This window comes from Oryx dammah, unplaced genomic scaffold (assembly GCF_014754425.2).
Source record: "Oryx dammah isolate SB20612 unplaced genomic scaffold, SCBI_Odam_1.1 HiC_scaffold_3, whole genome shotgun sequence".
NCBI classification, from domain to species: Eukaryota; Metazoa; Chordata; class Mammalia; order Artiodactyla; family Bovidae; genus Oryx; species Oryx dammah.
In genome coordinates this window covers 85,982,276-85,994,950 of record NW_024070187.1, presented here as the reverse complement: position 1 = coordinate 85,994,950, position 12,675 = coordinate 85,982,276, and the positions used below count along the sequence as shown (strand labels likewise).

Genomic DNA, 12,675 nt, shown 5'->3' with positions numbered 1-12,675 from the left:
GTCATCCTAGTTCTAGTATCTGAAGCAGAGTCACCTGGAACGCCTCCATCCTTGTGACATTTTCAAATATTTAACAGCAGCTATTGTAATTACTCTTATGTTAGGGATCTTTGCATACTCCATCCGATAGGATTTTATTGCTGTGCACAAGTATTTAACTACAGGTAGAACATAAGACTTCCCTGGTGGCTCAAAGGGTAAAGCATCTGCCTGCAATACAGGAGACTCTGGGTTCAATCCCTAGGTTCGGAAGATCCCCTGGAGAAGGAAATGGCAACCCACTCCAGTACTCTTGACTGGAGAATCCCATGGCTGGAGGAGCCTGGTGGGCTACACAGTTCACGGGGTCACAAAGAGTCAGACACGGCTGAGCGACTTCACTTTCACTTTCACTTTCATTTTCAGAGCATAAGAAATAAATAGTTTTTTCTCATTCCTACAGTACATCCCCAGAAACAGCTGTGAACAAGACACATATTGCAACCCATAAGCAAACATATTGCATTTCTCTTCTCATTGTTTAATATTCTTGAGGAGATTATATGTTGATTCTTTAGACTTAGAAGACCATAAAAATGAAAAATTGAAAATATTTACTTGTGCTAATAGAATACACACACACACACAGAAGTCAAAAGAAATGTCATTAAAACCGGCTTTAGAAATAAGTCAAGGTAATAATTTTATAAAAATTGGTTGGTTTGCCCATGCCTGTAAATTTTCATAGAGGATTTTGCCCACGATTTCAGAGTCTCCTTAGACCCTTGGGGGCTTATATTCCTAAAAATGAATTTCAACAAATAAACAAGCCAACACATAACAATTGTCTAAACTAAACAGATAATGAAAAGTAATTGCATTACATTCATTTTAGTTTGTTTCATTAACGTTAATAAGCAGCCACCCCAGGCCATGCATATGGTAGAAGCTAAATGAATAAAGGGACAAATGACCTCTCTCAAGTAATCTACATGGGAATTTAGGAAAGATTTTTTAAATGAAAACATTGATTAAAAGTGACTAGTATATAGTGCCGCAGGCACCTCCTTCTAGCTCTAGTTCTGCTGGAGACATAGCCCAGAGACTACAATGCCTTATAGCGAGCTTCTGAGCGGATTGTCCGGCCCTGTCTTACTGCAGTGGCGCCGCCCGCGCGTTCCAAAGCAGAGCGCTGCAGCCACCGTCCCAGCCTTGGTGTTTAGTGAACACAATCCCCAGCGTGCCTGGAGTGTGCAGCTCTCCCCAAGCCAGCGAGTCCCGGGCGTGAACCTCACTGACGGAGGGAGAGTGGCAGCCTCTGGGGTGGAGAAGAGCAGCAAGAAGACCAAGAAGAAACTTGCTGCTGGAGAGGAAGCCAAATTGTTGGCAGGTTTCATGGGTGTCATGAATAATAGGCGGAAACAGAAAATACTGTGCGATGTGATCCTTCAGTTCAGTTCAGTTCAGTCGCTCAGTCGTGTCCGACTCTTTGCGACCCCATGAATCGCAGCACACCAGGCCTCCCTGTTCATCACCATCTCCCGGAGTTCACTCAGACTCACGTCCATCGAGTCCTTGATGCCATCCAGCCATCTCATCCTCTGCCGTCCCCTTCTCCTCCTGACCCCAATCCCTCCCAGCATCAGAGTCTTTTCCAATGAGTCAACTCTTCGCATGAGGTGGCCAAAGTACTGGAGTTTCAGCTTTACCATCATTCCTTCCAAAGAAATCCCAGGGCTGATCTCCTTCAGAATGGACTGGTTGGATCTCCTTGCAGTCCAAGGGATTCTCAAGAGTCTTCTCCAACACCACAGTTCAAAAGCATCAATTCTTCCACGTTCAGCCTTCTTCACAGTCCAACTCTCACATCCATACATGACCACAGGAAAAACCATAGCCTTGACTAGACAGACCTTAGTCGGCAAAGTAATGTCTCTGCTTTCGAATATACCATCTAGGTTGATCAGAACTTTCCTTCCAAGGAGTAAGCATCTTTTAATTTCATGGCTGCAATCACCATCTGCAGTGATTTTAGAGCCTCCCAAAATAGTCTGACACTGTTTCCACTGTTTCCCCATCTATTTCCCATGAAGTGATGGGACCGGATGCCATGATCTTCGTTTTCTGAATGTTGAGCTTTAAACCAACTTTTTCACTCTCCTCTTTCACTTTCATCAAGAGGCTTTTTAGTTCCTCTTCCCTTTCTGCCATAAGGGTGGTGTCATCTGCATATCTGAGGTTACTGATATTTCTCCCGGCAATCTTGATTCCAGCTTGTGTTTCTTCCAGTCCAGCGTTTCTCATGATGTACTCTGCATAGAAGTTAAATAAGCAGGGTGACAATATACAGCCTTGTCGTACTCCTTTTCCTATTTGGAACCAGTCTGTTGTTCCATGTCCAGTTCTAAATGTGATCCTTAGGGTCCAGGAAAGAAGATACCTGCTCATCCTGTTGTCTTGCTGCATGCAGCCAGTCATTTTTTTAACCTAAAGTTCACAACTAACTTGCTTGAATCAAAGTCCTTTGAAGTGGAACTCAAAGATGCTAAACCTGACATTATTGAACAACTTGTGGAATTCGCTTATACCGCTAGAATTTCTATGAATAGCAACAATGTTCAGTCCTTGTTAGATGCAGCAAACCAGCACCAGATTGAACCTGTGAAGAAAATGTGTGTTGATTTTCTGAAAGAACAAATTGATGCTTCAGACTGTCTTGGCATAAGTATATTATAAGCAGAGTGTCTAGACTGTCTTGAATTGAAAGCAGCTGCAGATCACTTTATTCATCAGCATTTTACTGATGTTTCTAAAACTGATGAATTTCTACAACTTGATGTCAAGCAAGTTACACATCTCCTCAACCAGGACCCTCTGTCAGAGCAGATGATCAGGTTTATACATTGCAGTCAGGTGGTTGAAATATGATGAACCTAACTGCCAACCTTTTATGGCTGACATCCTTGTTAAAGTCAGGTTTCCTCTTATATCAAAGAATTTAAGTTTAACAGTACAAGCTGAACCACTTATTCAAGACAATCCCGAATGTCTTAAGATGGTGATGAGTAAATTGCCTTAATATCCATTTATAACCTAATCATGTAGCCAGTTTCTCATGGACTTAAAACCCTTCAGAATGGATCAGAATGGGCAGCCAGGGAGAAATACTTGAGACTTGGCCTTTCTGGTTAGCTAATCTGTTGGTGTTCTCAACTGTCTATCCGGAAGGAATTTAGCTTCACCCCTTATTTTATAGGAACATGTGTGATAGAAGGTAAAAAATTAGACTTTGTCTCATTTCATGTACAGTAACTTTCAGTTTATGCGTTTTGTTTCCTTTTTAAAATTCAAGTAGTGTACTGTGACCACATTTTCTTTCTTGAAGAAAAAAAGTTGGTTTGTTGTACCTGGAGCACATTTTTTGCCACATTCTTTTTTCATTTACTTAATTTTTCTTGACTTGCTGACTTGAATTCCAACCAGTCTGTAAAATATCACTTAATAAAATCATACAATTGAAAAAAAAAGTGACTAGTATTATAACCTCTGCTCTATATCCCAGGTGCTTTTTAGATATTAAAACTATAAAGTAACATGCATCCTTTTTTTCCCATCAAAATACTTCCAAAAAAGTGAGTTGTTTCCCACAAATAGTTTCATTAATCCTACTATTTTTCCCCTACAGCTTTATGTATGAATATTCCATTAATTATGGACAAGCTCCTCTGACACTTTTAGTCGGTTACACCAAGAGTTATCTCTCTATGGTAGGGTCCTGCTGTACTTCGCCAAACCCAACAGTATGCTTTTTGAAAGAGGTAGGTGTCATTTTATCACATAGCTAATGTACTTTTTTCTTCTATTAATGCCATTCCTTTTAAATAATGTTAGAAAGATTCAGATTCTGGAATCTGAAAATATTTTTTAAATGCCTCTTTTTTATTTTGTTAATTGGAAAAACACACATAAGCAACTCTGGGGGAAATGTTCCTTTGATCAGAATTCAGTTTTCTAGTCATTAAAGGGAGTCAGAATGTCCCTTTTTTCTGCTATTTCTGCACACTACTTTCAATGTATCCTGACTGTCTAATGAAATATTTCTCATTTATTTTCTAGAGACTTCAGCTTAAACATTTATCACTTCTCACCACTATGTCAAACAGAATCTGCTCACAATACGCTGCTTATGGGAAGGAGAGGTCAAGGCTCAGGTAAAAGTTAAGCACAATCAGTATGTGTAGCTATTTTTGTACTATCAATCCATATTAGGATTCTCTAAGAAAATGTTTGCAATAGAAAATACAAACCATAGTGTTATCTTCCTACAATCCTCGAAAATAATGCTCAGCTACTTTTTATTTTCTCTACACAGAACATGAACCAAAGGAACAAGACTATTATAAAACCTAATTTGCTTTTAATCAACCTTTTCCATATACTCATAAGACTGGTAGACCACTAGAAATTATTTCCTCAATATTCATAATGCTGTATATTGCAAACACACAAGCAAAAACAATCATTTTCTTATTCACCACCCATTACTTGCTTTGCCCATTTTTTCCTTGGGAAGAAAACTTCCTGAATTCTTTTTATATATCTCTTAAGCTCCATGAATTTATTTTAATTATTTACTTTGTTCTAACCTTCACTTTGGTTTTTGTATGGCTTTGTTAATGTCACACTTTAATTTTGACAGTTTCTATGTTTACAATTCTCTCATAGCTCATCAGACATCTGTATTTGTCAGCTTTATATCTTTAGTATTTACAGTCTCTTTAATTCTTCTTACTCTGATTCACAAATTCTTCCTCTAATGATAATGAAATAATTCATGCTGGCACCAGATTTTAAGGTTCCTCCAAAGGGCATAGAAGCTACTTTCATGAGTCCTTTAAAGATAATCTTCCATTAGAACTACTGAAAAACTAAATCGTATTTTCTCCTGAAATTCCCTTTAGTTTTTCTTTTGCATTTAGAGTATTAGGCATGTAGAGCACAGTAATTCATAGTATGAAATATTCTATAAAGATGTACATATATAAATGGCTTTATATATCTTAAATATATAACATAAATAATATACAAGATATAATTTATATATCATAAACTTATACTTGCATTAGTGTGCAGAAATTTAAAGAGCTGAGTGTGAACAAAAGTTTAGCTAAAAATATTACTGTCACATTTTTTTAAATAGGAAAAACTTTCCTAATATGCCTAGAATAGAGCATGTTTAAATCAATTACAATGTATCCGTATGAGAGAATGCCATACAGTTAGAATTATATTTCAAAAGAATATTTAATGAAAACAAAGCATCACTAAAAGAAATCAAAGCTACAATAGAAAAAAATCCATTCTTATGGATTAGAAGAATTAACTGTAAAAATAGCCACAGTATCCAAAGCAATCTACAGATTCAATGCAATTTCTGTCAATACCCATTGGCTTTTTTTTTTTTTTTTTTTTTGCTGAAATAAAAACACACCCTAAAATTCTTATGGAATATCAAAGGACTTCAAAGATATTACAAAGTAACAGTAATAAAAAATACTATGGTACTGTTACATAAAAGCAAATATACTTAACATTACTGAATTATACAGTTAAAAATGGCCAAGATAGCCAATTTAATTTTTTTGGTTTTTTGCCATAATTTTAAAAGAAAGATATAGAACCTATTCCTGATATAGAAAGTGAATAAGGCAAATAGGTAAACAGTATAGCAGAGTAAAATCCCTCATACTATACCTTGTGAACCTTGTAATATACTTCAGGGTACTCACCAAAACATCAACATTAACTTGTGGTCTAGGGCTACAAGTCTTCATTATTTCATTTATCTGTAGTTTCTAAATAAATTTATGAACAATTCTAAAGACTAGGAGGGGCCACAAAACACAACATTGGCCTTATGAATAGATGTTAGAGATTTCTTATTACCATTTTAGGTCTAACATTTTAATTTTTAAAATGTATGTGTTTGGCTGTGCCAGCTCTTAGTTGTAGTGTGCAGCATCTTTTCATTGTGGCATGAAGCTCCCTGATCACAGAGTGAACCCAGAACCACTGGAAGCACAGAGTCTTAGCCACTGGACCACTAGGGATGTCCCTAGATCCAACATTTTAAAGGCTTGCTTCAGCTACACAAATCTGGCCAGAAGAGAAGCTCTTTATCAGTACTGAAAACATGAAGAGATTCATTGGGAATGACTGAATCTTCAACAGTGACATTTGCACAAAGGATCTGCAACATGACAGATATGCTCTACACAAATGTTGAGGACAAAGAAGTAAAACTTGGGTATTACTCCTCCAGACTATGTTCGTAATGAAATCAAGAAAACTGAGAATATAGGTAAACTAATCATTCATTTTTAACTGTTCAGCCATCTCATCAAATTTGCCCAGAAAGTGCCTACTGCACATCTGGAAGATGTTTTGCCACTTGCTGAAGATATTACAACAATCCTCTCCAAGTGCTGTGAGTCTGCCTCTGAGGACTGCATGCCCAAGGAGGTAAGAAAATCTTCATCATCGTGGACCACTCACTGAATGGCAGGCACTCTCCTAAGCTGCTTTCTAGATGCATCATCTCAGTGAATCCTCCTATGTATCCTATGAAATTTAAATACACTGTTAACTCGATTTTACAGATGAGGAAACAGAAGATTATCAAGGATTAATAAACTGAAGTCCTACAACTAGTAAGTGGCAAAGTCCACACAAAAGTCAAGATTCTGATTCTGAAGACCTTACTCTGTCTACAGAGCCCAGAGCATATCCACTAGCCATAGATGGTTACATTTAAATTAAACTTCAGTTTTTTTAAAACACTGGCCTCATTTCAAGTGCTCAGTATTGGACAATACAGATAGAGAATATTTCATCATCACCTGTTATTTCATTCATCATCTGTTCTATTAGACAACACTGAACTCATTATTAAAAGCTTCTAATGTTTTGTTATACTTGTTAAAATTTGATAGTCATCCAACTTTTTCACCATTTTTCATTTATATCATCCATTCAAGTATATACAAATTTGTACTGTTACTTTAGATAGAAGTCACTCCATGTCTGTGGACCACTTTAGAAACAGATACTTTGACATCTGGTCTTTCTTTAAGGATACATCTCAGTGATAGGTGTTTCTCTATAACCTGACTTATAATGGCTAAGTGGGACTTTACTGTATATATCTACTGCATATACAACATTTAGCTACCTGGTGGTGGTGGTTTAGTCGCTAAGTCATGTTCGACTCTTGAGCCCCCCATGGACTGTAGCCCTCCAGGCTTCCTCTGTCCATGGGATTTTCCAGGCAAGAATACTGAAGTGGGTTGCCATTTCCTTCTTCAGAGACATTTACCTACCTAGATATACCACATTTTAAACCAGTTCCCTTTTACTGGATTTAGGTTGTTTCAGTTTAACATGGTAAGCAGTGCTGCCCTTAATCGTTCTTAGCTAAATCTTCCCTTCATTCATAATTATGTTCTGAGAGTAAATTCTTGGAAATGATACTGTTATACTTCAAGGCTTTTAGTACATACTGACAATAGCTTCCCTCCTGGCTCAGTGGTAAAGAATCTGCCTGCCAGTGCAGGAGGTGTGGGTTCAATCTCTGGTTGGGAAGATCCCCTGGAGGAGAAAATGGCAACCTACTCCAGTCTTCCTCACTGAAAAATCCCATGGACAGAAGAACCTAGCAGGCTACAGTCCATAGGGTCACAAAAGAGTCAGACACAGCTATTGAACAACAATAACATATTGACAAATTGCACTCCACGAATAGTCTACCACTGTACCTTGTAAGAGCATTCATGCTGACTTTTTTAAACTTTCCTTATTTTTAATGAGACTAACTAGGAAACTAAAAATACACAAACTCACAATTTCTCTTGTAGCTTCCTGAATACACAGTAAAACTCTGTGACAACTTATCCACTAAAAATTCGAAATTTAAGGACTGTTGTCAAGAAAAAACACCCATGGACATATTTGTGTGCGCTTACTTCATGCCAGCTTCCCCAAACCCTAAATTGCCAGATGTCAAGTTGCCCACGAACAAAGATGTGTGTGATAAAGGAAACACCAACGTCCTGGATCAGTAAGTAGGGTTGATTTAATTTGACAGTATTGACATTCACTAGCATTAAGTGACAAAAGAAATTAAAATTGAAAGAGATGGTAAGCCTTTATCTGTTTTCCTCCATCTAAGAACTGAGATACACCATGGGCTACATACACTGATTTGCATATACTTCAAGTATGTGCATACTTAAGCCCTCAAAATATCTCAGTTTGAATTAACAGGTCCAAAAAATCAATTACTGGTATTAGAGATTAGAATTTAGACTGAACTTGGACTGAAACTCTAATCTACATTTGTCTAAATACTCATCGTTTTTATGAATGCATAAATATTGGGATGAGACAATGGAAGTGTTTACACAAATTACTTTCACAGAAAAGCTACTTAAGGTACCCACTTGATGCATTATATTGGATTTATTGTATTATGTTTGCACAAATGCAGTTCCATATATATCTGAAGTATTGATAGATCTGTTAGTACATAAATTTATAAACAAATGTATATTTGGTACATGTAGAATTTTAATTTAACTAGTCACAATAGCTTCAAAGCAACTATCAATAACTTGTATTTCAATGAGAATTTTAACTTAAAACATGCTGGAGTCATTTTTAGTTCAATCTTTTATTTTTAACTAAGCCAGGTAATAGATGTTAAATTTCAGAACATGACGTGCATTCACAAATCTACCCATGTTAAAGAGTGTTATCTCCTTTCTCTCTTCTGCCAGGTATATATTTGAACTAAGCAGGAAGACTCAGATTCCAGAAGTATTCCTCAGTAAAATACTTGAGCCAACCCTGAAAAGCCTTGATGAATGCTGTCACTCTGAATCTTCTACTGCCTGTTTAAATGCGAAGGTACAGTTTTCTATATTTATGTTGGTATAGCTCAAGAGTTAACAAACCAAGTCTGGCCTGGTGCCTGTGATCTAAGAATGGTCTTACATTTTTAAATGGTTTAAAAATAGTATTTCATTATACATGAAAATTACATAAAACTCCAACTTCAGTGTTCATAAGGTTTCATTGTAACACAGCCCAGCTTATTGTTTACAGTTGCTTTTGTGCCATGTTGGCAGTTGATTAGTTATAGCAGAGACTGTATGATACTTACACAGCTTGAAATGTTTACAATCTGGCCGTGTGTAGAAAATGTTATCCAATATCCAATGTAGATAATGCTGCTGCTGCTAAGTCGCTGCAGTCGTGTCCAACTCTGTGTGACCCCATAGACGGCAGCCCACCAGGCTCCGCCGTCCTTGGGATTCTCCAGGCAAGAACACTGGAGTGGGTTGCCATCTCCTTCTCCAATGCATGAAAGTGAAAAGTGAAAGTAAAGTCGCTCAGTCGTGTCCGACTTTTAGCCACTCCATGGACCACAGCCTACCAGGCTCGTCCGTCCATGGGATTTTCCAAGCAAGAGTACTGGAGTGGGGTGCCATTGCCTTCTCCAAATGTAGATAATAGACACTCATAGATTTTTTAATTTATTTATTTTAACTGGAGGCTAATTACTTTACAATATTGTAGTGGTTTTTGCCATACATCAACATGAATCAGTCATGGGCGCACATGTGTTCCCCATCCAGAACCCCCCTCCCACCTCCCTCCCCATCCCATCCTTCAGGGTCATCCCAGTGCACCAGCCCTGAGCACCCTGTCTCATGCATAGAACCTGGACTGGCGATCCACTGCACATATGATAATATACACGTTTCAACACTACCCTCACAAATCATCCCACCCTCGCCTTCTCCCACAGAGTCCAAAAGACTGTTCTTTATATCTGTGTCTCTTGCTGTCTCGCATATAGGGTCATCGTTACCATCTTTCTAAATTCCATATATATGTGTCAATATACTATAGTGGTGTTTTTCTTTCAGACTTACTTCACTCTGTATAATAGGCTCCAGTTTCATCTACCTCATTAGAACTGATTCAAATGCATTCTTTTTAATGGCTGAGTAATATTCCATTGTGTGTATATATGTACCACAGCTTTTTTATCCATTCGTCTGCCAATGGACATCTAGGTTACTTCCATGTCTTGGCTATTGTAGACAGTGCTGTGATGAACACTGGGGTACACGTGTCTCTTTCACTTCTGGTTTCCTCAGTGTGTATGCCCAGCAGTGGGATTGCTGGGTCATATGGCAGTTCTATTTCCAATTCTTTAAAGAATCTCCACACTGTTCTCCATAGTGGCTGTACTAGTTTGCATTCCCACCAACAGTGTAAGAGGGTTCCTTTCTCTCCACACCCTCTCCAGCATTTATTGTTTGTAGACTTTTTGATAGCAGCCATTCTGACTGGCGTGAGATGCTACATCATTGTGGTTTTGATTTGGATTTCTCTGATAATGAGTGATGTTGAGCATCTTTTCATGTGTTTGTTAGCCATCTGTATGTCTTCTTTGGAGAAATGTCTGTTAAGTTCTTTGGCCCATTTTCTGACTGGGTCATTTGTTTTCTGGAATTGAGCTGCAGGGGCTGCTTGTATATTTTTGAGATTAATTCTTTGTCAGTTCCTTCATTTGCTATTATTTTCTCCCATTCTGAAGGCTGTCTTTTCACCTTGCTAATAGTTTCCTTCATTATGCAAAAGCTTTTAGATAGGAATTTTATTTTTTTAATATAAATTTATTTAATTGGAGGTTAATTACTTCACAATACTGTATTGGTTCTGCCATACATCAACATGAATTTCATTAGGTCCCATTTGTTTATTTTTGCCTGTATTTCTATTACTCTGGGAGGTGGGTCATAGAGGATCCTGCTGTGATTTATGTCAGAGAGTGTTTTGCCCATGTTTTCCTCTAGGAGTTTTATAGTTTCTGGTCTTAAACATTTAGATCTTTAATCCATTTTGAGTTTATTTTTGTGTATGGTGTTAGGAAGTGTTCTAGTTTCATTCTTTTACAAGTGGTTGACCAGTTTTCCCAGCACCACTTGTTAAAGAGATTGTCTCTTCTCCATTCTATATTCTTGCCTCCTTTGTCAAAGATAAGGTGTCCATAGGTTAGACACTCATATTGATACATTGCCTGGAATTCTGATTTAACATCTCTCTGAAGAGTGTTTCAAGACAAGTAATTGTTATATAATCATTATTTTCTTACAGGGCCCTCAATTGACAAGGGAATTATCATCTTTCATTCAAAAAGGACAAGAACTATGTGCTGATTATTCAGAAAACACATTTACTGAGTACAAGAAAAAGTAAGGGTCTTGTTCTGGCTGATTCCTTCAAATTTATCAATAATAATAACCTGGTATTGTGATTTGAAGCAGGGCTGAAGACTTAAGATGTGTTAAGTGAGCAGTAAAAAGAAATGCAATTTAAGAGTTGTAAAGAATAGTCAATCTAATACCTATATAACAAAAAACAGTTCTTTTCTGGAGGGATGTCATGTATATCAGATGAGAGGTCAGTTAGAACACAGTCACAGAAACATAAATACCAAGATCCATAGGGACATGATTTAAAGAATATATAATTAATTCATATCAACACTCTTACCATAAAGTTATCTGTAGTTGTTGCTATACATAACTGAGAAACTAAAACTGCAGAAAAATATTATCTAACTTCATGGCATATTGTCTGATAAGACAACCCAAACTTTCAGTCAAGTACAGTGTCATCCATTACCAGTATATATTCTCTATAAACTGGAAATAGAAATGTTAGTCAATAAGGTACAATAGCCATTTTTCTCAAGTCAAAGAAGGAAGCATGTCTTTATAAATACATGTTAATACTAAAATAACAGGTCATAACAAAAGTTTTACTGGCTTCCTAGAAAATATCTCTGTGAGATCATGTCATTCTCAATTTCATTAAGCAAATTTCTTAGATCCATTTCAAACCATCAACAACACAACCCTCAAATAAGCACAAATACAGCCTCACAAAAAAACCTTTTAAAGAATCCCAAAAGGAGGAAACCTTCAGTGACCCCTGTGAAGACCTTAACAAAGCCTAAAAGAAAAATAAATGTGAAAGCTTTAAGTTCAAAAGGGTTATTTCTCATTTATCAGGAGATTATATAATTAATAAATCACGGAGGTGGTATAGAATATTATGGATAATACAAAACTGAGTTCCCTGCCAACAGTTTTGTTTTGAACTCTACATGGGACAATTCTGTGATAATTTATATAATCTCAGTATATTAAAAGTATAATGCAATAGAATTGATATTTGGGATTTTGAAGTAGAAAAGATTGAAACTATTGAGTCTAGGTATTTAAAATCCCACACACCCTCTTTTTCTCCCTATCCTCTGAGTTGCATCTAGTCTGACTTCCTTGGGACCTACTATTTTCAATAACTCTTTAATAAGCAAGCTAATCCCCCTCACCCTTCTGCCCTTTCCCAGCATCCATTATGCTAATCCCAACTCTAGATAAATCTGGGTCTCCATTATGTCCCAATGCTCACTACTGGGCTGGCAAGTATCAATATTTCTTGGAAAAGTCATAAACCAGGCTGAGTTATCCATTATGAGGAGAGAGAGTTAATTTAAACTGGGAGGGACCATTCAAAATGGGAGGGAATCAAGAAAGTCAGATCCTAGCACCATCTTAA

The 12,675-nt window shown here is 37.1% G+C and overlaps 1 protein-coding gene across 1 annotated transcript in view; it reads left to right on the top strand.

The window, feature by feature from the left end:
* GC (GC vitamin D binding protein) overlaps positions 1 to 12,675 on the top strand; it is a 44,882-nt gene that overhangs the window by 21,934 nt on the left and 10,273 nt on the right. Inside the window, exons 5-10 of the mRNA XM_040237037.1 lie at positions 3,665 to 3,797; positions 4,096 to 4,190; positions 6,372 to 6,501; positions 7,893 to 8,095; positions 8,814 to 8,943; positions 11,206 to 11,303. Coding sequence (XP_040092971.1) covers positions 3,665 to 3,797; positions 4,096 to 4,190; positions 6,372 to 6,501; positions 7,893 to 8,095; positions 8,814 to 8,943; positions 11,206 to 11,303 — 789 coding nt within the window. The remainder of the gene's footprint in view (positions 1 to 3,664; positions 3,798 to 4,095; positions 4,191 to 6,371; positions 6,502 to 7,892; positions 8,096 to 8,813; positions 8,944 to 11,205; positions 11,304 to 12,675) is intronic.